The sequence below is a fragment of the Athene cunicularia genome, assembly GCF_003259725.1.
Source record: "Athene cunicularia isolate RWA chromosome 7 unlocalized genomic scaffold, athCun1 chr7_part1, whole genome shotgun sequence".
Classification (NCBI taxonomy): domain Eukaryota; kingdom Metazoa; phylum Chordata; class Aves; order Strigiformes; family Strigidae; genus Athene; species Athene cunicularia.
In genome coordinates, this window is record NW_020799107.1 from 20,994,654 (window position 1) to 21,017,094 (window position 22,441).

General features: G+C 59.4%; 1 protein-coding gene across 5 annotated transcripts in view; it reads left to right on the forward strand.

Annotated features, from left to right (window-relative positions):
- TNS1 (tensin 1) overlaps window positions 1-22,441 on the forward strand; it is a 55,445-nt gene that overhangs the window by 17,251 nt on the left and 15,753 nt on the right. For 4 of the 5 annotated variants that reach the window (XM_026852714.1, XM_026852715.1, XM_026852716.1 and 1 more), the window contains exons 4-16: window positions 1,487-1,536; window positions 1,867-2,038; window positions 2,361-2,411; window positions 2,932-3,054; window positions 3,360-3,424; window positions 3,546-3,629; window positions 3,736-3,848; window positions 4,507-4,567; window positions 5,792-5,867; window positions 6,002-6,131; window positions 6,506-6,571; window positions 7,132-7,293; window positions 15,785-17,482. In XM_026852714.1, the coding sequence (XP_026708515.1) occupies window positions 1,487-1,536; window positions 1,867-2,038; window positions 2,361-2,411; window positions 2,932-3,054; window positions 3,360-3,424; window positions 3,546-3,629; window positions 3,736-3,848; window positions 4,507-4,567; window positions 5,792-5,867; window positions 6,002-6,131; window positions 6,506-6,571; window positions 7,132-7,293; window positions 15,785-17,482 (2,851 nt within the window). The remainder of the gene's footprint in view (window positions 1-1,486; window positions 1,537-1,866; window positions 2,039-2,360; window positions 2,412-2,931; window positions 3,055-3,359; window positions 3,425-3,545; window positions 3,630-3,735; window positions 3,849-4,506; window positions 4,568-5,791; window positions 5,868-6,001; window positions 6,132-6,505; window positions 6,572-7,131; window positions 7,294-15,784; window positions 17,483-22,441) is intronic. The other variant, XM_026852718.1, reaches the window with a different exon arrangement.

Sequence of the window (22,441 nt, forward strand, 5' to 3'; positions counted from 1 at the left end):
CCCTTGTCAGCTCCTCTGTTGGGAAAGCTGTGGTTTGGGAGGCTGTTGTGGCTGGGTGGGGTGACAGGGGCTGACAGGGCTTCCCTGGCTGGTGGGTGAGGGTGAGGGACTCCAGACATTTCCCACTGTGAAGTTTTGGGGCAGAACAGAGCCCATGGTGGGGATCCCATCCTGGTCACTGGTGGGTGACGCTGGGGTGAGCCCATGCTCATGTTCAAGCTTGCTCCATACACCCTGGCTCTCCCCAGGAAAGGTTTTACCTCTCTTTTTGCTGCATTTTAACTTCTTTGTCTCCAGTGATGCTGGGGGGTTTTCTGGGGTGAGAAGGAGATTTGGAGAACCCTGGGCATAACCTGGGTGGAGACGTTACTGCTGCCCACACACCCCCAGATGCTTGGATGGGGCTGCCACCTACCACAGTGGCTTCAGCTGGGAGAGACTGTTGTCCTCAGCCCTACGCGCTGCTGAGCCCGGCTCTGCTCTGCTGGGCAGCCTGACCTTGAAAGGGGGATGTAAGGCCAGTGGAGGGTGACGCTGGCTGCCTGCAGGAGCAGCCTTGGGACCATGCTGGGTGGGAGGCAGCAGATGAAGGGTGCCAGAGAAATCTCTCCCACCTTGTCCCATCGCCTCTGGCATGCCGGTTGTGGGATGCCACGGCTCTGAGAAGGGTGGCAGCAGGTCCTGAAGCTCTGGAGACAAAAAGGGCATCCTAGGAGCTGGCAGTGGGGTGCATCTCTTGTTTCTGGATCCTTCCAGGGGCTTGGGACGTGCAGCCTGCATGAGATGAGTCTTTAAATGACTCCTGCTTATTAGCTGGAGATACTAAAACTAATGAGGTGTGAGTGTGTTTTTGCTTAGCGGTTTTTTTTGGAAACCCTGCTTTGTTTTTCGGCTGAGGTCACGAAGTCACCGAGCAAACCGGCTGCAGATGAAATTCTTGAGGCTGGAGAACATGCATAAATAGAAGTTTCCTGCTCCGAGAACTCAAACATTTCCTCCCGGTGTTTGGCTCTGCAGAGCTGGGGCCAAAGCAAACTGTCATGCCTGGCTGGCTCCTTGCCGCCACTTGGGCAGCAAGGGCCAAAGCCGTTCTGTCCTGCCAGGTGTGTGCCTGGAGCCTGGCTGAGACCAGAGGGACTTGTGACATGCCTGAGACTGTTCCCCAACCCACAGCATCCTCCTCAAAGGTCCTTTGTGCCAAGGCACACAGGCGGCTGGTCCCAGCTGTGCTGGGGTTGTGAGAGCTGGATTTTGCTCATGACCATGGTGGAGAAACAATGGTGCCATCGAGGTGTTTGGTGCCACCAGTATGCTTCGTGGATGGGATTTGGAGCTGGTGATATTTTGGGGGTGTTACGGTGTGTGGTGCAGTGTGATGTGTGTGGGATGCTTCGGCAGCACCGTCATGCCTGGTTCTAGCAGGAGCCCTGTGCTGGCTGCAGGCTGGGTCAGGGCAGTAACTCACTTTTCCTTTCTGGTTCTTTAGGATGCCACAAAATCCCCCAGGAGCGGGCAGTCACGCCGCAAAACATCCAGGTAGATGCCTCAGTTTCCCCTTCTGGTGACCACCTCTGCTCTGCCTGAACCTTCACCCTGCCAACACTTTGCTTCTCCAGATATGCTACAGCTGGGAGATACTTCCCATGGAGAAGACAGGGGGAATTATGACCCACCATCCCCAGCCTGGGGTCCCCAAGACACCCCAACAGGGCTGGGAACAGTGGAAAGGCTGCAGGCAGCCCTGCTACTGCATTCCCACGTGTCCCAGTCCACCTCCCCTAATCCAAGGGGCCCTGCAGGGTGGGGAGAGGTCACTGTGTCCTCTCTCCATGCCGTGCCCTGACAGCAGTCCCCTCCCTCACCCAGGAGCATGAGTCTGACCGCGGCCATGGAGAGCAGCTGTGAGCTGGACCTGGTGTACATCACAGAGCGGATCATCGCTGTCTCCTACCCCAGTGCTGCCGAGGAGCAGAGCTTCTGCAGCAACCTCCGTGAGGTGGCCCACATGCTGAAGTCCAAGCATGGGGAAAACTACATGGTGAGGGACACAGCCAAATCCCCTCCAGGCTGGGGCAGGGGCTGGAGTGCTGCAGGGGATCGGTGCTGCATCTTTACCTCCAGCTGGGCTTGACTTTGCACCAAGATGGATGGATTTTTTCCTGTCTGGAAGCATTTCAGTCCATTTTGGACCGCCTGGGAGTTTTTGGCCATTGCGTTGCCCAGTAGCAAGGCGTCACTTGGGCATTTCGGGAAGTCTTTCATGGGGGGGGAGTTGGGGAGGCTTTGAAGTGAGGAAGAGGTGGGGGGTGGCAGTGAGGGAGGAAGGTGTCCCCTCACTCTGTTTTTCCTCTTCCCTGAAGCTTTTCAACCTCTCTGAGCGGAGACATGACATCAGCAAACTTCACCCCAAAGTGAGTCACAGCTGAGGGGAGCAGAGGGGCTCAGGGCAGGGCAGTCTGCAGGACCAGCTCCCTGCTGCAAGCTGTTCTGGGGAAGGAACAATCACTGTTTCTATCCCACCTAGCTGGTGGAGGGGCAGGGGAGGGAAAGCACTGGAACTTCCCAATGAATTTGTGGAGTCTCAGCTTAACTCCACACACACTGTCCCCAGCCCAAACCTGACTGTTGGGGCCTCTTGGACACCTCCCCTAAGGCATCGTCCTGATCCCTGTGAACATAGGGCAGCTCTGGGCAGCTGAGCCGAGTGGCCCAGGGAGGGGCTGAGATCTGGGACTCCAGTGTCCCCACCCAGGGCAGGGGTCTGGGCAGTGGGGTGCAGGGTTGGGGGAGAGGCTGTGAGGCACCTCAGGGCAAGGCAGTGATGCCTCCCCTGGGTATGTGTCTTGGCTTTGCATGCTGGGAGGCTGGGGGCTGCGGAGGGGGCAGAGCCTGGTGTGGATGTGACACCTGGCTGTCCCTCCCACCACCTAGGTGCTGGATTTTGGGTGGCCTGACCTGCACACCCCGGCCCTGGAGAAGATCTGCAGCATTTGCAAAGCCATGGACACGTGGCTCAACGCAGCGGCACACAACGTGGTGGTGCTGCACAACAAGGTGGGCTGGACCCTGACCCCAGGGCGCACAGTAATGGGGATCTGGGGGCCGGGGGACTGCAGGGATGGGGCTGAGCAGCCTCAGAGGCTGAGAGGTGCAGGGAATGTGGTGGTTTGTGTCTTGGGGGGTGTGTAGGTGTTAGCATATGTGTGCATTGGTGTGTGTCTATCAGGGTTGGGCTGTGTGTGTGGGTAAGTGCATGTCTATAGGGACTGGTGTGTGCATGCCCGTGTGTGGGGTGACCATGCCCGGGTGCTCGCAGGCACCACCACCCCTGTGACACCCCTTTTGCTATGTGCGTGCAGGGGAACCGTGGCCGGCTGGGGGTGGTGGTGGCTGCCTACATGCACTACAGCAACATCTCAGCCAGGTGAGAGGGACACACTGTCCTGTGGTGACCCTGGGACCCACTGCCCACCTCCATCCTGGTGATGCCAGGTTGCTGGTGCCAATTCTTTCCTTCAACCTCATCTACCCTTTCATCCCCACAGCGCTGACCAGGCTCTGGACAGGTTTGCCATGAAGCGCTTCTATGAAGACAAGGTAGTGCCAGTGGGACAGCCATCCCAGAAGAGGTATGTCCTGGTGTGTGTTTTTCCCCCAGGGTAGTTGGATGCAGGGGGGGCAAGGAGGGTGCTTCCAGGGTGTGGGTCCTGGCCCTGAGCTGCCTTTCCCCCCTAGGTACATCCATTACTTCAGTGGGCTCCTGTCTGGCAGCATCAAGATGAACAACAAGCCCCTCTTCCTCCACCACGTCATCATGCACGGCATCCCCAACTTTGAGTCAAAAGGCGGTAGGTCCCCCCCACGCCTCCCCCCAGCCCAGCCCCCGTGCACACACCACTGCCACACCTGTCTGGCCAGGCTTGATGTCCCTGGGGGATATTTTCCACAATTTCCTCTGCAGTTTGAATTTCCCTTTCCCTCTCGGGGCCTGTTCCCTCTCTGTGACTGTTCACTGTAGCAGGGTGCTCCCCTTTCCCCACAGAGGTGCCCTTGGGGGGCACTCTCCTTGTGCAGCGCTCCTGGGGCTGGGCACTAATGCGAGCTGTGGGGTGACAAGGCTTTTCAGATGGCTCTTTGGAGGATGGCACCAGATTGGGGTGGGGGTTTGGGATATAGCACCATGCCTGGTGCCAGTACCCAGAAGCGGTCCCTATCTCAGAGACCATCATCCCACCTTTATCCCCAGCCCAGCACTTGCCCCAGGTTCTACAGGACCCAAACTGGGCTATAGGGCCTCCCACCTTTCCCATCCCATCTGGAGCATCCCTTTCTGCCCATCCCAGATGTTGCCCATGGCTGGTGCGGGTCGGCCGGGGTGAGGAGTGGCTGTTTGCCTTGGCTCCCTCCCTGTTTGGATTTCTCCCCCATGACTAATCCCTGCCTCGGCCCCTCCGCCCTGCCGGCTAACAGCAGCATGCCTTCTCTCCCCGCCTTGATGTCTTCCAGGTTGTCGGCCCTTCCTGAAAATCTACCAGGCCATGCAGCCCGTCTACACTTCGGGAATCTAGTAACTATCTCCTCACTGTGGGGCTTCCCTCCTGCCCAGTGCAGGGGGCTTGGCAAGCTGGGGGAGATGGAGAGAGAGGGTCAAGGCCAAGTTCCCAGTGTTCTGGCGCCCTGTCCTGTCTGTATGGAGATCAGGGAGCTGATTAAAAGGGGCTTTCTTTTCCTTGGAGGTGGTAACTGGCTACAGTGGGACATAGTGGGCCCTTCTGCTGGGAGGGCTGTAGTGACTCTGCGTATCAGCAGAGGGAGCCTGGGGCTGCACAGAGCCTGGGGCTGGGTGTCCCTGGAGGGAGTGGGGACAGGGATGGGGACACCTCCCTGGGAGATGGAGGCGTTTCTGCTCTCGCTGCCCAAAGAGCTGCTCCTCCTGCCCGGATTAGTCCTAAAAGCAATCTTTCCCCAGAAAATGTTTCTCCCCATTTTTACCTCCCCATGATTTACCCCCAACACCATTTTCCAATGCTGCTTCTGGGAGCAGGCACCATCAAAGGCAAAGCAGGAGCCAATTTCTCTGGCCGCCCAGATGCTCTGCCAGGGCCACATCCCAGCCTGGGACCCCTGGCTCCTGGCCCCCTTGGAGGCAGCAGAGCCCCTCACCTCGGGGTACTCCCATCTTGTCTCCCTGAACCACGATCTCCCTTCCCTGCAGCCGGGCGTCCCCGTTAGCTGAGATTTACTGCCATCCCAGCCTTGCCTTTCAGCTTTTAATAGACTGTTTATGGGACACCAGTAATAAACTCCAGGTTTATCTTGCCTGTGAAATCCAATTCCCTTCTTCCCTCATCCCCCACAGCCGACGCCACCACCCAGAGGCAGCCCCTCGGCACCCTGGTGGGGGAGGGCTTCAGGCAGGGAAACTAAGGCAGGGAGAAAAGCCTTCCCCGAGAGTTCTCCCTCCACATCCTATGCCCTGCTTGACCCACGGGAGCCAGGCAGATGGCCGAGAGCTTAGCCTCAGCACTCAGACTCTGGTCAAACCCTCACAGACAGGATTTTTAGCAACCTCATTGAGCTGTGCCTCAGTTTCCCCTTCCTGTCCTCCCTGGGAATGGATGCCCCTTGGGGTGGGGCATGGGACCTTTCTCTGTCACCAAGAGAGCCATTTCTTTGCTTTGCACCTTTTCTGGCTGTGTTTGGGTGGAAGGTGCTGGCTGAGGTAGTGCTGGGAGCTCTTGGGGGGAGATCTGCACTGCAGCTCACATCCTCCCACTGTCCCTCTCTGCAGCAATGTGCAAGGAGACAGCCAGACAGGCATCTGCATCACCATTGAGCCCGGCTTGCTTCTCAAGGGTGATATCTTGGTAAGGAGCCTTGTCTTACTTCCCTGCCTGGGGACCATCTGGGAGCGGGTGGTCCTCATGCCTCGGAACCCCCGGGTTCCCCCTTGCCCAGCTCCAGGGGCTCATCCTGATGGCCCATCCCCACTCCTCCGCAGCTGAAGTGTTACCACAAGAAGTTTCGCAGCCCGACCCGTGATGTGATTTTCCGCGTGCAGTTCCACACGTGCGCTGTGCACGACCTTGACGTTGTCTTTGGCAAAGAGGACCTGGATGAGGCCTTCAGAGGTAACTGCCCTGGCATCACCCCACTTCAGACTCCCTCCTCCTGCCCCTCTGACACTGCTCCCCTCACCAGGACATCTGGGCACCCAACCCAAATCCACCCCTTATGAAGCAGGGTGCCCCTGCTCCATCACAGGGTGTGTTTCCACTCAGGGACAGGTGGCAATGTCATCCCCTTCATTGTCGATGCTGGTACTGATGTGGAGGGGTCTGTCTTGGGGTTTTTTTGGGGGCTGAGATATGCTGCCCCGTGCTGGGATATCCCCCTACCAGCTCCCGGCCTTGAGCTGGCTTGTAGGCATGTTTGGGGTGGCTGTCTGAGTGCTGCTGAAGGGATGGGTGGAGATGGTCCCTTTGCTCTGCTCTCTCCCTGACAGATGACCGCTTCCCTGAGTACGGGAAGGTGGAGTTTGTGTTTTCCTACGGCCCCGAGAAGATCCAAGGTATGGCTGGCTCACTGCTGGGGAGTTTCAGAGCTGGATGCTGGCCCCTTTCCCACACCCCAGCCTTAATCCCTGCTGCCTCCCTTGTGACCTCCCCCTGCCCCATTTGCAGTCCCTTTGTCACCAGGGTGGGATGAGGGGTACATGCACTGATACTGATCTAGTAACACCCATGGGTGCCCTATTGCCCTTGCTCTCTTGTCCAGGAGGCCGCTCTCTGCAGCGATGCTGGCCCAGGAGAGAGGGAGGGGATGCTTGGGAACAGAGGACCCCCCTGCCCAGAAAGTCCAGACCTAGGCATACTTGCTGTCAGTCCATCTGCCTGCCCCTAGGGAACCCCAAAAGCCCCAGCCAGCCTTGTACACCTTGTTTGAGGGTCTTGGTGTACATCCCATGCCCATCCATCTCGCTGTGGTGCCGCTGTTCCTACATGACTCTCCTGCCTTGCCTTATGGCTCCTGCCCTTTTTCCCTTGCCTACACCTTCTCTCCACCTCCTCCCCCTGTCCCACCTGTGCTGGCTCCATTGTCACCCTGACTGACTGTCTTGCCTCTTCCCAGGCATGGAGCACCTGGAGAATGGGCCCAGTGTTTCCGTGGACTACAACACATCTGACCCGCTCATCCGGTGGGACTCGTACGAGAACTTCAACATCCAGCGTGAGGACAGCACAGAGGGCACCTGGGCTGAGCCGCCCCTGCCCAGCAAGCACTTGGAGAAAGGTCAGGGCTCATGGGGCAGTTGGTGGCCAAAGTGTCCCCATGGGAATCCCCTCACACCCCAGGGAAGGGGATGCTGGTGGGCAGCAGAGCTGGGGGCAGGTGGCCACTGCTGGGAGCGTGGCTATGGGATAGGAGAGGAAGATCTTGTGGACTTGCCCTCCTGCCACGGTGCCAGGGAGCTCAGGCTCTTTTTTTCAGCACTTTTGCTCTCAAAGCCCTCTTTGCAGGGATCAGTGTCCAGCCCTGATTTATGCCCCAGAGCTTTTGGAAACCCAAACCCCATGTCTGTCTGGAGCAGGACCAAACAGTGTCCTGCATTAGGTCTAGCTCCTTTCTAATGGCACAAGCATGGCAGGACGTAGCTGTGCCTTGTTTTCCCGAGGGATGAGGATGCCTCACTGGCCCTGGAGCCTCTGCACCATCACTGGGAGCTGCGAAAACCCCCTTGAGCACCCATCTGGATGCAGCGAGTCTGCTGCCCTCGCCTGCTGGGCAGGAACAAACAGTATTTGTATGTTGAAGGGTGGTGGGCCCCTGTCTCGGTGGCGAGGCCACCTGTGGCTGAGCAGATGCCTGAGCTTTCCTGGCCCGGTGTGGGGACAGCTGCGGTTCCCGATGTCCCTGAAGGTCACCGGCTGCTCTGAGTGGGAGCTGTGGGCGGCTGGACTCTCTGGGAAGGGTGGCAGTTCTGGGTGCTTGGGGTCTCTGCCCATAGTGGGGACATGAGGCCAGACCTGGGGTGGATCTGGCATAGGCACCTGCCTTGGCATGAGGCAGTAAACAGACAACTCGTGACACGCGGGCTCTGCTATGCAGCGGGCAGCTGAGGAACTGTGGGTCCAGCCCTTAGGGGAGGGGACATGTGTTCTCAACATGAGCTCAGACCATGGCTCTGCCCCTGCCCTGAGCTGGCAGGGCTGACTGGCAGCACCCCCAGCCTGCAGAGCTGGGAGCCTCAGTGCACATGTGTTCCCCTCTGGCCCCCGGATCAGAGCTGTTCCACTCCCAGCCCCTTGCAGGGCTGCAGAGGTACCCCAGGGCTCCTCTCTGTTCTCTCCCAGGGGTCTTGGCCAGTGTTTGGGCTGTGGAGGTCCCTTCATGCACTGACTGGGCTGTCCTCCCTGCAGGGAGGGTGGCAATGGGGAATGAGGGCACCTTGAACTGGCACACTGCCCCAGTTAGGGGATGAGCTGGGACTGCCCGGGGGCTCGGTGGGGATCCCATCTTCCTCCCTTTTTGTCAGCACTTTCCTTCTTCTCCAGCCCGTCCCTGACTGGGGTGGGGACCCCTGTGCCCGGCTGTGTGAAGGGGGTCCCTGTTTATGGTTGTTCTCGCCTTATTTGGTCAGGGAATTGCACGCCACATTTTTGGCACCACCAGGCGTGAGCGAGCGGCAGCCGGGGGTGGAGGGGGGTGAGGCTGGCACCAGGACCTGTGCCGGGGTGGGATCAGCCGCTGCTCCTTGTCCCTGCCACTGCCCGTCCCTGCTGCTCGGCGAAGGCTCCCTGCAGACCGGCACCCACAGACTGGGCCGACGGGATCGGGATCGCCGGCCAAACGGTGGGTCCCTGCCACGCTGCGTCTCTGTCGGCTGCAGCTGCTCTCGGTGGAGGTGGATGCCCTTTCTCCAGCAGCTTTGCCTTAGCATGAGGCACCCATATGGGCTGGGGGGGTGCCTGACAGGGTGGGATGACCCTGTGGGACCCCAAAGTTGGAGGGGCAGGTGGATGGCTGGGGATGGTGCCTGTCCTGGTGTTCCCCTTGCCTCTGCTATGATTATCCGTGGGGGCTTGGGGAAGGGGAAACTGAGTCACAACAGGGTCGCTGGCTGACCAAGTTTGCCTAGGGCAGGGGGCATAAGAGGGCTATCTGAATCCCCACATCTTGCTTTTTGGCTGAGGGGACCCAGCTGGGTCTGGCAGGCAGAGGCTGCTCTGTGAACCACCCCCATGGCACAGGCTGGCCCCTTCAGCAAGCTCACCCTCCTGCCTTACCCAGGCAGGGTCCCTGCTGCCTGCTGGGCTTGGGCTGCTCTGTGGTCCTTAGTGAGAATGGGGTGCACTGGGTTACCTCACATCTCCATCCCAGTGTCTGTCATCCATCCCCGCATGGCACTGGGGAGGCAAGCAGCTCTGACTTCCTTCCTTCCTCCTCCTTGAAGGGGCGTTGGGGTTGGTGCCAGCTGTGTGGCAAGTTCCTGCTACAGTTCCCATAGCCATCAGTTGGCTGAGAGGGTGTTTGGAAGCTGAAGGGGGTAATGGGGTGCTGCTTCCTTTAGCTGTTCTGGGGGTTCAGGTGTCCTTTATTGAGGGTGAGTGAAGGATGCTTGCCAGCACCATGGTGACTCTCCTCATGGGGCCAGGCTGGCTCCAGGGAGGCAGGAGACCTGTGGCTTGATGCAGCACTGCTGGGTTTGCAGCTAGTTGGAGGATCACCATGGAGAAATTTTGGGGCCTGGTTTGGTTTTGCTGAGAAAACCAGTGTTGATGGACAACAGGATGCTGGGGCCAGCAAGGAGCTGGTGGAGGGATTGTGCCCAGGGTCTGGATGTGTGACTGTGGTGGGGAGACACCAGACTCTGCCATCCTGGTGTGGTGTGAGACAGTGCGAAAGGCCCGGGTGTGTGTCCCTGACCCAGCAGCTCCCTGTAATGACCAGCCCTTGGACCCACCTTGGCTGGTCCTGCTGCATCCAGCACCTATCCCTCTTCACCACCTCCCACCTCTGTACCATCCCTGTCCCCACCACGTTGTGTCCCTGCCTGCCAGGACTGGAAGCGGGGTGGCCGGGGCCTGTCCAAATCCAACATCTGTGGGAGACTTGCTAAATCCCCACCTGAGTCATGGTTCTGGCGTGGGGCTCCCTGGCAGCTCAGCCCCATGCACAGGGCAGGGCTGGCCGGGGTGGGGAGCAGGATGAGCATCCCACCCATCCGGGGATGGGAGGTCACAGCAGAGCCTGAACCCCGTGTGGCAAAGGTCAGGGGGTCCCAGAGCCCCCCCAAATCGAGCTGGTTGCCGATCCATACCTTTTTGTGTGGCAGCAAGCCCCTAGATGGGGTCGCTGTTGTCTGTTGGTCCCCCGGGAGGGTGGACATCTCGTGGGTTAGTGAGGTCAAATCCTGCCCCACTTATCTGGGGCTGAGGCTGCCCAGGAGGGCGAGCCAGTCGGTGCAGAGGCGGAGAGCCAACAGGGCCAGGCCAGAGCTGTTAAATCCATCGCTGGAGCTGCCGGCAGGCTGCTGCTCTCCCCCCGCGGCTGGATCCATCCCCTGGCCAGGCTCAGAGGGGAGGGGAGCCGCTGGCTCTCCTTTCGCCTTCGCCAGCTGACTAAAGCCGAAGGAATCCGCTTCCCCCTCCCCATCCCGCCCCTCTCCGCCACTCTCTGCTCCAGTGCCGGCAAGGTAAGGGCTTGGTGGGGCGGGTGTTTTGGGGGGCAGTGGGGACCCGGCTGGGCTGGATGGGGATCCACAGGGAGTGTCTCCCCCTTGTTTCTTATTCCCCATGGGAGAAATGCTGGAGCATCTACGGGCTTGGCTAGACATTTCGGCTGGAGCGTAGCTGCTCCCAGGGCAGGGTCTGTCCTCTGACCTGGTATTTGGGTTTGTGATGTGGAGGGTTGATGGGGTTTGGTCCCGATGGGACTAGGAATCAGGCAGGGCTGGGATGCATGGAGAGAGGGACAGGCTGGTGAAAGCTCATCCCGTTCTCTTCCCCCTTTAAACTGTCCTTGAAGTGAAAATCTGGTGGAGTGTGTCTGCGTGGGGCTGGGACTGTCTCCAGGGAGCCAGGCTGGAGCGGGGAACTCTCGGCCTGTTCTTCCGTGGGCTGCCCACAGCTGTGCAACCAGGGCAAAAAATAAAAAGGCAGAGAAGTGAGCAAACCTTGGAGATTTGGGGAGGATGCTGACGGCATGTGCTGCTACTGGGAGCAAACAGAGGTGTGAGTCAGGGGGCCGGCTGGAAACGCTGCTCTCATCCCCTGCCGTCATCTGCAGGGGTGTGGGAAACACGATTTGCGGGATTAGAGTGGAGGGAGCCTCTCATTTTGCTGAGTATGTTGGATCAATTGAGGAGCAGAAACTTGAGCTTGGGTTCAAGCTGGGGTCTGGACACGGGGTGGGCTCACTGTCACCTGGACCAGAGAATCGTCAGCACTATCTCAGCATGGATTTTGCTCGGAATAGAGCTCTGTGGCTGCAGGCAGCTCCAGGGTGGATGGGATCTGCGCCGTGCCTCTTGCCATGGGACGTGCCAGCACGTGCCATCCCAAACCCAGTGCTGGTGTATCCATACTTATGTGTGTACGTAGTTATTGAACATGGAAAAACTTAAATCTTCAGCAAGACATTTGGGTTTGCAGACCCGGTTGGGTTACAGCATCATGTGTGGCCTGAAGGGACATCGCCACCCCAATGTGTCACTGCTTTTTAGGGACAGGTGTGATGTATGCACACAGGAGCCGGGCAGGGCTGGGGGTCTCAAATTGGGGGGGGCTGTCATCCAGCCGGGTGATGCTCAGCACCCGGTGCGGAGTGGGGAGGCTGGCTGTCCAGCTGTCCATCTGTCTGTCTGTCGTGCCTAGGAAACAGTTAACGCGGCACAGCCCTGCCTGTGGAGGAAGTAGTTAATATTCATAGCTAGAAGCTGTCTGTCCTGCTGTCCTCCCTCTCTGGCTCTCACCCTCCCCGCACCTCGCTGGGGTTAACCCGGGCTGGGGTTTAGGCTTGGGCGGCCCCCAGCCGCCTTCCCCGCGCCTCTCCCCTTCCCCTCCCGCTCGCCCCTGTGTGGTCCGGGGTGGAGGGGAGCACAACCGCACCTCCTCGCCTCCTGCCCATCTCCTGCCTCTGCCGCCTTCCTCTCTTCCATCCTCCTGTCCGGCGCCCCGTGTTCTGGGGGTGCCCCGTGTCTTGGGGTACCCCGTGTCCCAGCCCCTCCGGCACCCCGCTGCCGTCGGGGTGCCCCTCTCGCTGGCCCCGCGGGACACGGCGCTGGGGAGGGAGTAGCTCCCTCCGCGAGAGGGAAAGCAAAGCCAAAGGGACAAACGCCAACCAAAGCCAGCTTCGAGCCGTCGGCTCCTGTCCTGGACGGACACACAGAGCCGGCCGCGGACGCCGTTCAAGCTGCCACCGCACCAGGTCCCCCTGGAAGGCTCTGGTGCAGGAAGGGGTGAAGGAAGGGGATTTTGCTGCCCACTCCTTCTCTTCGCCCGGGATCTTTTCTTTCCCATCCCCTTTGGTAAGTCCTGACTTTGCTTTACTTTGAGCTGGACGGGCTGGGGGTGGGTGGGGAATTCATGGCTGTGGTGACCCATGGCTCAGGGGCTGGGGTCACTTCTTGCCATCGTATCAGGGCACAGGATGAAACCAGAGTTGGGGGTTGAGCTCTTCCCCATGGGACTCAGCCTGCGTCCTTCATCCTGCAAAGGGTCCTGGGACCCCAGGATCTTCCCTGCCAGCTGATGCTCCAGAGATGCCCTAGGGCCAGGGTGGTGGGGAGTGGAGGCAGCAGGTGGGATGCTGCTGCAGGCAGGACCAGAGGAGATATGGTGGTGCCCCAGCTTTATCCTCTACACTGGTGCAGAGCTTCAGCCAGGATTTGTGCTGGTGCATGATGCTGTGTGGCACACCCCACTAGGTGTGGGATTTTGGGGATGTGAGCTGACCCCCCCTTCCCATTGTGTGTGCCCTGGACCAGTTTTTCGCCTGGGTGTAGCTGCAGGGTACTGGGGTGGGAGAGGAGAGTGCATTGCCCCACTGGGGCAGTGAGCCTGGCAGCTGGGCTAGGGCCAGGCTGGGCTCAATGCTTTCCCCAGCCACCTCAATACAGCTGGAGCAGATAGAGCTGGAGCAGAGCTGCGTCTGGGGCTGAGCCCTGGGCAAACCCAGCCCACACTGGGATAGCACAGCCTGCCAGACTGTAACTGTTCTGACCTTCAGGGATGAAATCTGACCTTGCTGGGAGCTGCAAACATTTTGCAAACAGGATCCTGGGAGCCTGCTGCTCTGGGTATGGCTGCTTCAGCTAAGGCAGCCTGTCCCCCCTTCCCTTGCTCTTTTTTGAGGGATTTTATTCAACTTCTCAGGTGACAAGCAACAGACAGTCATATGAGCGATAACGTGGCCCAAGGATGGTGGAGGGGGCGTGGGAGTGGCGGAGAACAGCAGTATTTGGCTCTTGGCATCTGAGCCCAGGAGACGCGTGGGGATGAGGACAGGGTGGGCAGTCAGGCGTGGGGCAGAACAGCCGTCGGACAAGGGCTTGGCTGATGGTGGAAGTGTCATGGCCCCTTCCACCTTTGCTGCCTTGGTACTGGTTGTGGGGTGGGGGACACCAGACCCTGCCATGTTCCTGCCTGGCTGGAGGGTCTGGGGAAGGTGGGACAGGGCAGTCGGGGCTTTCTGGCTCTTTTGTGAATGGCATCATGCACCATCCTGAACCCGCTTCAAGATGTTTCTCCCAGCCATGGGGCGGTGCCCAGCCCACAGTCTAATTAAAGTCTTTCCCAGCTATTTTCTCCCTTGGCGCCACGTGCTTTCATTTATATTTATTTATTCCCTTTTCCTTTCTGTTCCCCTGCCCTATTTATCCCAGCCCCCACCCTGGCTCTTGCCCTATTTCCTGGGACCAACCGGCACCCATTGCTGCCATCAGACAGAAAAGCTGGGCCTTTTCCCTGGCTCCAGGCAATGTTTCAGCCTCTCCAGCTTGAAGCTGCCTCTGGACATGATGCTTTTTCCCTTCTCCCTCCACAGGGAGGGATTCCATCCCTCTCTTCCCTTTTTCCCCTGTATGGGAGGTGTTGCCAGTCAAACGTGGCTGGTTCCTGGCTACACTGGCTGGATGAAGGGGCTCTGGGTCTCTGGGAGAAACTGTGGACCCCCATCCTCATCCTTTCTCACACCAAGTGCCTAGAGGGGACTTGATGTGCAGTCCTGGGGCATCTTCAAGCCAAGGAGGGGCTTTGTGGCTCGTCTGCCTCCTTGGGATGCTGCCAGCAGGGATTCGGGAGTGGAAAATCAGCAACAAGGAGGGGGCCCTGTCTTGGTAGGACTTGTGCTGGGTGTTATTGCCCCCTCAGCTTTACGGCCAGGGGGTTTGGCGTTGTGGAAGCTGCTGGGGTGTGGGTGCTGTGGAGTGGGACTGGTTAAGCCGTCCCCAGCTTGGGGCTGGCTTTCGGAAGTGTTTTGCTCACAGATAGGAGTGCTCTGATTTCACACTATCGCGTTAGGGCCGTCTTCCGTCCCTGAGTCAGCCACTTGGCCCCCTGCCAGGGAAGAGTCATTTTTTCCTCCAAAAGAAAGTGTTTAATGCTGCTTGCGGGCCCTTCCAGGAAACCTCGGCAGGGAGCTGGAAAAACAAGAGTCTGCAGCCTGGCTGGTGCCTTGCACACTCCAGTGGGGGGGATGCAGCTTAGGGGCTATTCCCATTGCCATCTTGGTGGCTGGGGTCCCTCTGTGCCCTCAAAATCTGGCTGCCCTGTTTGAAAAGGTTTAAAGGGTACAGCTAGTTTTGGTGTTGGGGCTGCTGGGCGTATAGGGAGCCAGGGAGCTCAGAGCTGAGGTGCAGGGTTGCTGGTGGTGATGCTGCCATGCCCTGGCTGCTCCCCAGTCTTTTAGGGCTGTGGAGAGGAGCCGTCTGCTTGCACTGGCCTTGAATCATGGTGCTGGGGTGCTCGGTGCCTCCCTGGGGAGGAGATGCTGCATGTTCAGGGTTGGGCAGAGGTGCTGCCTGTGCAGGAGCTTTGGGGCAGCATCCAGCTGTGCGGAAAGATCTGGGGCAGATCCACCTGGCCTGAGTGAGAGAAGGGGAAGGACAGAAAGGGTGGGAGCCTGTCTGTGGCCAGGGAAGAAAATGTCAAGGATGGGCAGCTGGTTGGATCTGTGGGATCAGCCCATCATCTAGGAGGAGAGCAGGCAGGGAGAGGGAAGGTGGGTCCATAGTTCATTTGTCCTTCACCCGTGGGCTGAGTACATCCATCCAGCTGGAGACACACAGAGCTGCAAGGTCAGATCCTGACAGCCCCCACCCGTCCTCCCACGGCCTGTGGTGCCCCTCCCCCACCGTCCCTGTTTGCCTCCCCAGTGCTGTGTGGCCCTTTGGGGCTGGCTGAGCCCTGTGGAGCAGTGATGGCCAACTGTGTGGGCAGCCCCGGCCCTTGGCAGACATGGAGGGGAACTGCCAGGAATGATGCTTGGAAACAGGGAGGGATATTTGGTGAATCCCAGTGGAGCAGGTGGTACTTACAGAGCAGGACAGGACAATGTGCGGAGCTGGGGGCCGTGGGGGCATGGGAATGGGGGGTCTGGCTCTGGTGTCTCTGCATGGTGGCACCCGTGGGATTGTGGAGGGTGCCGAGGAGACGGCGATGCTGGTCGTTAAGCGTTTCGGCGGCACGGAAGAGATCGAAACCACCGGCTAATGGGACCCATTAGCTCTGTGCAGAGAGCCAGCAATTGATCTTGGGTCTCGTGTTCGTTTCTCCCCTTGCAGAGGTTGGGCACACGCAAGGGCCCCTGGATGGGAGCCTCTACGCTAAAGTGAAGAAGAAAGACTCTCTCCACGGCAGCACCGGTGCCGTCAACGCCACCCGCCTCCCACTCTCGGCAACACCCAACCACGTCGAACACACGCTCTCGGTGAGCAGTGACTCAGGCAACTCCACCGCTTCTACCAAGACCGACCGGACTGATGAGCCGGGGGTGCCTGGGGTGCCCAGCGGCCAGGCGGTGCTGAGCCCTGAGGAGAAGCGGGAGCTGGATCGTCTTCTTGTTGGCTTTGGCTTGGGGAGCGTGCCACCCATGCACAACCACGTGCCTGGCCCTGTGCCGGCACGCCTGCCTGCTGTGCCGGGCCGCCACGTGGTGCCGGCTCAGGTGCACGTCAACGGGAATGCTGCAGCACTGGTGGCCGAGCGGGAGACGGATATCTTGGATGATGAGCTGCCCAACCAGGATGGGCACAGTGTGGGCAGCCTGGGCACGCTCTCCTCCTTGGATGGCACCACCACTGCCAGCGAGGCCGGCTACCAGGAGGCACCCAGGGTGGGCAGCCTCTCCTCCCTGCCTAACGGCCCCTCAAGCTGCAATGGGGCTGAGAAGCTGCTGAAAGAGGGGCTGTACGATGGTGAGCCACTCTCCAACGGTGGCTACCCCTACAGCAACCAGAACACCCTTATGGGCCACCACCTCCGTGACCCACTGCCTCCATTGAGACCCTCAGGATCTGCTCAGGACCACCTGTCAGGCTACCCACAGCGCCCGCCGGGATCCCATGCTCCAGGCTGGCTCCAGCCCCAGCCGCTGCCTGGCTCCCAGCCCTACCTGTATGGCTACGACACCCCTGGCGCCTACCGCTCGCGGTCCTTCCCGGCGGTGGACACGGCCAAGTACGACGTGAACCCAGCACTGCCCCAGGCCCCGGCTCGCAGCACCAGCAGCCGGGAGGCCGTGCAGAGGGGCTTGAATTCCTGGCAACAACAAGGAGGGAGCCGTCCGCCTTCCCGGCTGCAGGAGGGCGGTGTGGAGAGCCACAGCCCCAGCGCCTCTAGCTGCAGCCCCCAGCCCAGCCCGCTGCAGTCAGTGCCCCCGCACAGCCACAGCATGCCCGAGTTCCCCCGGGCACCCTCCCGCCGGGAGATTGAGCAGTCTATCGAAGCCCTTGATGACCTCATGCTGGACCTGGCACCCACCGTCCACAAGTCACAGAGTGTGCCCACTGCCTCCCGCCAGGACAAGCCAACAGGACCCCTGCTCTCTTCCCTCTCCGCCCAGCCCATCACTAGTCTCTACGCCCGGTCAGCTCCGCAAGTGGTCCAGCCAAGGTCCTTTGGCACCTCTGTGAGCCCCGTGGTCTCTGAGCATGGGGCAAAAGTGTATTCTCCCGGGGAGCCGGATTATGGGGTGCACGAGTACCAGGAATCCTATTTGCCCTACAGCTACCAGCCAGCACCAGTGCCAGAGCCGAGGAGCTACAGCCATGCCTCGGCTGGAGCACCGATGGGCATCCTCCCTCTCAACAGCTCCTACAGCCCTGTGGGGTCTCAGCAGCTCCTTGTCTCCTCCCCGCCTTCCCCCACCGTCCCAGCTCAAACCCAGATGCCCCCCAAGGGACCAGAGGCCTATGAAGACCTGTCGAGGTCAGCAGAAGAGCCCTTGAATCTGGAGGGCCTGGTGGCCCACAGAGTGGCAGGTAGGACACTTTGATTCCTTAGGGAGGTGGGGGGGACCATGTGTCCTGAGAAACCGGAGCCTGTGGGGGTGGCATGCATGGTGGGGCCAGGGATGGGAGATGTGGCAACTCTTCCTCTGTGCCTGATCTGGGCTTGGGACAGAGCCACCCGCCATGGGGGAAAGCTGGACAAGGGGTCAGTCAGCTTGTGCCGCTCTCCTTTGCTGAGACCCATCCTTGTAGCATGCTGCCTGCAGCAGCATGACCCAGAGGTGGGGAGAAGGGGTGGCTGAGGGGGTCAGGCCCCCTCATCCTCCCCCCTCCGGGGTATGGGGCTGGTCTGTCCCCTGTGGCAGGGCCACTTGCTCAGTCCTGAGGGGATTTCTCTCTTTTGGGGAGAATATGGCCCAATTTGGGAAGATGTTTTCAGCTCTCGCTGAGGTTGTCCTGCCTGGACCCCACCTTGGACATGATGCTCTGCCTGCCTGGAGTGTGCTCTAGTGTAAGGTCCCAGCAGATCACTTGCCTTGTGTGTAATGTAGCTGGGCTTCTTGATTTCAGCCTCCGCTTTCCCTCCAGCATGCTGAGCTTGGTGCTCAGACCTCCTCTCTGGTGCTCAGACCTTCTCCCTGGGCAGCTGGGATGCTACTGGAGAGAGAGGGCCAGGGTGCAGGCTGGCAGCAGCCTTTCTGCCCCAGTGGCCGAGCCAGTTTGGCCCCCGGTGGTTTGAAGCTTGACCTAGTCTTGAGGCGATGGTTAGGGACTGGGAAGGCATTTCCCAGTTCTGCCAGAGGGGTTTAGTGCAATGCTTGCCTGGATGCAGCACCAAGCATCGGTGCTATGGCTAGTTGAAGGCATTTGCTCTGTACCACACAAGGGAAACTGTGTCCTCTGACTCCCTGCTCGCCTGTGGCTCCGGCTTGGGGACTTTGGGGATGCAGAGGGTCTCAGCCCTCTGGGAAGGAGGTGCCATGGCCCTATGGCTGGGCGGGTGCCCTCCCTTCCTGCTGCTTTGGTTGCAGTTGTTGAATTGTGGAGCGACATTTGGGAAGGGTTCGGGGCTGTGGCCAGGCTGGGGGCCAGCTTGTGATGCTGGGGCTTGGCAGGTCTGTCCCTTCCAGCTCTGCGCTCAGTCCCGAAACTCGCCCGGCATTAGAGGGAGGGGAGAAAAGGTTTGGCTGGAAAAATCCAACAGCACCAACCTCCCAGGCATGGGGTCTCAGTCACTGTGGTGCTGGAGCAGGGGGCAGGAGGGGTGTCAGCAGCGGAGACAAGGGTAAATGATATAGGTATTGGGGGCAGTTGGCATCCATCCAAACCTGACTTCAGTGATCCAGGCCAGATCCAGAGACGTACTTAGGACTTGTGCAGAGGGTTTAAACAAACCCAAGGACACATGAATACCCAAACCGTGCTGTATGTCTGGACTGAATATTATAAGGGGCAGATTACCCCCTGCAACTATAGAGGGGAAAAAAATGGGGTGGAAAAGAGGAGAGCCCTCAGGAGAGGGGGAACAGTATTTGCAGTGCATGGGAAATGAATGTTGGATGGTGTCTACCAAAAAATCCATCCCCCCAACCCTGGGGTCATGTCCTCAAGGCTGGGCTGGGGTCACTCTCATGCCCCTGCAGCCACTGGGTTTCCCAGGGAGAAGAGGCGTTCCAGGGGTGGTGCCCAGCCTGTGGCCACCTGTCCCTGCTGGAGCCAGGCCGTCTGTGCTGAGGCAGGGACAGCGCGGGTGGGCGGCCTGACCTCCGGAGGGAACGAGGTGTCCAGAAGCCAGTGCTGGGAGGGGACGCCTGATGGGGACCGTGGAGCATGGATGGGTTTGTTTACATTCCCTGCTGCTATAAATTGCCTGTGTGTCCCAGCACAGCGATGAGGAGCATTTCACACCTCCTCTGTGCCTGGCGGGGGCATGCTCCCATTCCCACTTCCTGCTGGTGATGGAGGGGAAGAGTTTGGACAGGACAGTGCTGGTGTCCCCAGTGCCTCCTTGCAGAGAGGAGCCAGTCCTGCCATCCTTCAAGTCCCCCTCATCTCCCACTGAGGCATCTGGGGCCATCCCTTCTTGTCCCAGCCCTGGACATCCCACGATGGAGGGGACCTGCATGGTGCCATCCCCAGGGTGGTGGTGATGAGGCATTTGTGGCATTGCACAAGGCCAGGTGTGGCTGGGAGCCAGCACTGATTTCCCATGTGGGTTTCAGTGGTGCCTGGAGCCAGGCAATTTGGGTGATGGGAAGGCAGCTCCAAGCAGGGTCTGAGCTCCCTTGTACCCAAGTGACCCTGGGCTCATCTGTTGGAGCCCAACTAATATTTTCTTTTATTTTCTCTCTCTCTCTCTGTCTCTCTCTCTCCCTCCCTCCCCCTGTTGTATCTTGTGACATTTGTCCTGTCTGCCCCTTCCTCTCCCCATGGGGGACTGTGTCTGTCCCCTGTGACTTCCCACCCTCCTTGCACTCCCCATCCTGGTATGCTGGCAGAGTACAACGCCAGGCTCAGGGACCTCAACAAGAGCACCAAAGCCCCCCGTCCTCCTCTGAATCAGCAACGGTCCTTCTCCTCCTCCTCTGGTTCGTTCATTCCACCTCCCTCCATCCTTGTCCTCCACCCTTCCCCATCCATCCTTCTTCTTCCCTCTCCTCCATTTTTCCCTCTCATCCTTCCTTTTCCCTCCTCTCTCTCCTCTCTTCCCTCTCATCCTTACTGCCCTATCCTTGCATGCTGAGTGCTCCGTGTGTTGCATGGATGTGGGATGGAGGGAGGCTCAGTAGATCCTCCCCATGCAGGTTCGATCCCCTTTCTCAGCAGAACAATGGTCAGGGCCCTCTTCAACCTCCTCTGGTGATGGGGGAGTCCCTGGCCCTTGGTAGAGACTTCCCTACCCATGCTTGGTTTTGCATCTCATCCAAGCCTGGCACTGCTCTCTGGTGGGGCTTCATTGCTGGGCCAGACCTGGACCCTTTCTCAAGCCCCTCTGAGCTTTCCCCTCTGAGCTTTGCCCTGGCCGTGGCTCATCCCTTGCGAGGCAAGAGCTGGGGTGCAGCTCTACAGACCCTAGGATCAGCCAGTTCCCAGCCCAGCAGGATCTCACCTGCCTCTGTCCGAGTGTCCCCATGGGTCTGTCTGTAGCCAGGGAATATGGCCTGTGAAGGCTGGATTTTAGGCAATGTGGCTTTTGCTCCTTGGAGGTGAGTCTGCCCTGGGCAATGGATGCTGGGGACCTGCTTGGTGCTTGGTTTGTCTCAGGGTGAGCAGAAGGAAGGGGATGGAGAGGGACTGGGGGCAAAAAGCAGACTGGGGAGTGTCACCAGCTTTCTGAGTGATGTTTCTCTCCCCACTAGCACCTTGGGTTTGTCCCTAGGAGGACCAAAGAGGTTTGAACCCTTCCAGTCCTTGGCTTTTGTCGTGCTGGTTTGTGTGATTAAGCTGGGAGGTGGGGGAGCAGTAGACGTATATGTCTGTGCCCAGTGGGACAGGATGAGTTGGGCTCTTGCAGAGAGCAGTACTGGGAACATCTGCTGCTGTTCCTTGTGCAGGCAGGGAGCGAGTTTGCACCTCTTTTTTCCCCAGGCATTGCGTGTCCCTGTCTGGCTTTAACTGCTGGGTGCTGCATCCTGAGGGCCATGGGATGCTGTTTCGCTCTCTCCACCATGGAGGTATCACCCGGTTCTTGCCTGGCAGTAGCTCCAGCATCTCATGCCCAGAAAGCAGCTCCCTCCAGATTTGGCCTAGAAACCTGGCTCCGCAGCCACAAAACCACCTGGGTTTAAATCTCTCTTGTTTTCTCCTCCCCCAGCTGTTGTGCTCCTGGTCTTCCCCAGCCCTAGAGATGTGCTGAGTCCAAAGGCAGGACCTTGCTGGGGGAGGTTTGCTGCCAGGTTAGGGAGTTAAATGGGCAGCAGAAGGGGTGGCAGTAGCAGAGGTGGTGGGTGTGAGGGTGGGGGGAAGGGTGCAGGTTGCTGTTCCCCCTTTGTGATGGGGAACCCACCTTCCCACAACCAGGCAGGGCATCCTTGGGGGGGGCTGTGGTGGTACTGTGGCTAAGGGAGGGTCTCTGTCTGCTGAGGGGGGCACGGGGAGTGAGGGAGAGTTTGTTTTTCAAGCATAGTTTCCAGCCCATAAATCACCCAGGGGGTTGGGGTAGCCATGCTCAGAGCCTGGGTTTCCTCCAGGCTTTGCTCCGGGCGCCCGTGAAGTTTCCCACTCTCCGCTCCCAAACAATGAGTCCCTTTTTTCCTCTCTCCTCCCTCCCCTCCCCGTGGCCCCGTCCGTCCGCTTTCCATGACTGGGGAGTGGAGCAGCCAAAGCCTGGTGAGCTCCTGGGTGTCCTGATGGGCCAGATCCAGCACCCTGCAGCTGGGTGACATGGAGCCCCAGGGATGGAGTGGGGGGTCCCACACTGCAGATATGGGATGTGTACTGACAGCCAGGCTCCAGCGAGCTGCTGTTTGTGCTTCCCACATGGAAAATGCAAAGCAAGTCAGGCGTGCAGGACTCCAGGAGCACTGGCTCTTTGCAGTGCCTGGTTGCTGCAGCTCACTTTGGGATGGGCCAAGGGATGCTCCTGTGTTGCTCTTGCAGGATACCCCACACTGCACAAAGTGGAAGGACAAAAGGAAAAATGTAAGAGTTTGTTTTATTTTTCCCCAACATTTTGTTTCTCCCTATGCTCACAACTCGGGGCTTCATTTCCTTAAAGTGAAGGGCAGGGCAAAAGATATAAGGTGGCCCTATACAATGCTGCCCATGCCTGCAGAGCAGCTTCCCATGGACCCTCTCTGTCCCCTTGTCCCCTCCACGGGCCTTTTTAATGGCTGTCCCCCACACCGGCGAGCACCTGCAGAAGGGATCGGGAGTTGTGTTTCAAAGCTGCTCTTAGTGGAATTTTCCAGGCCGCCTCCGCGGCTGGAGCCGGCCCCGTTGGCTCGCGTTCCCTGCCTCACAGCCTGGCCGCCTCTCCCCCCCCCCCCC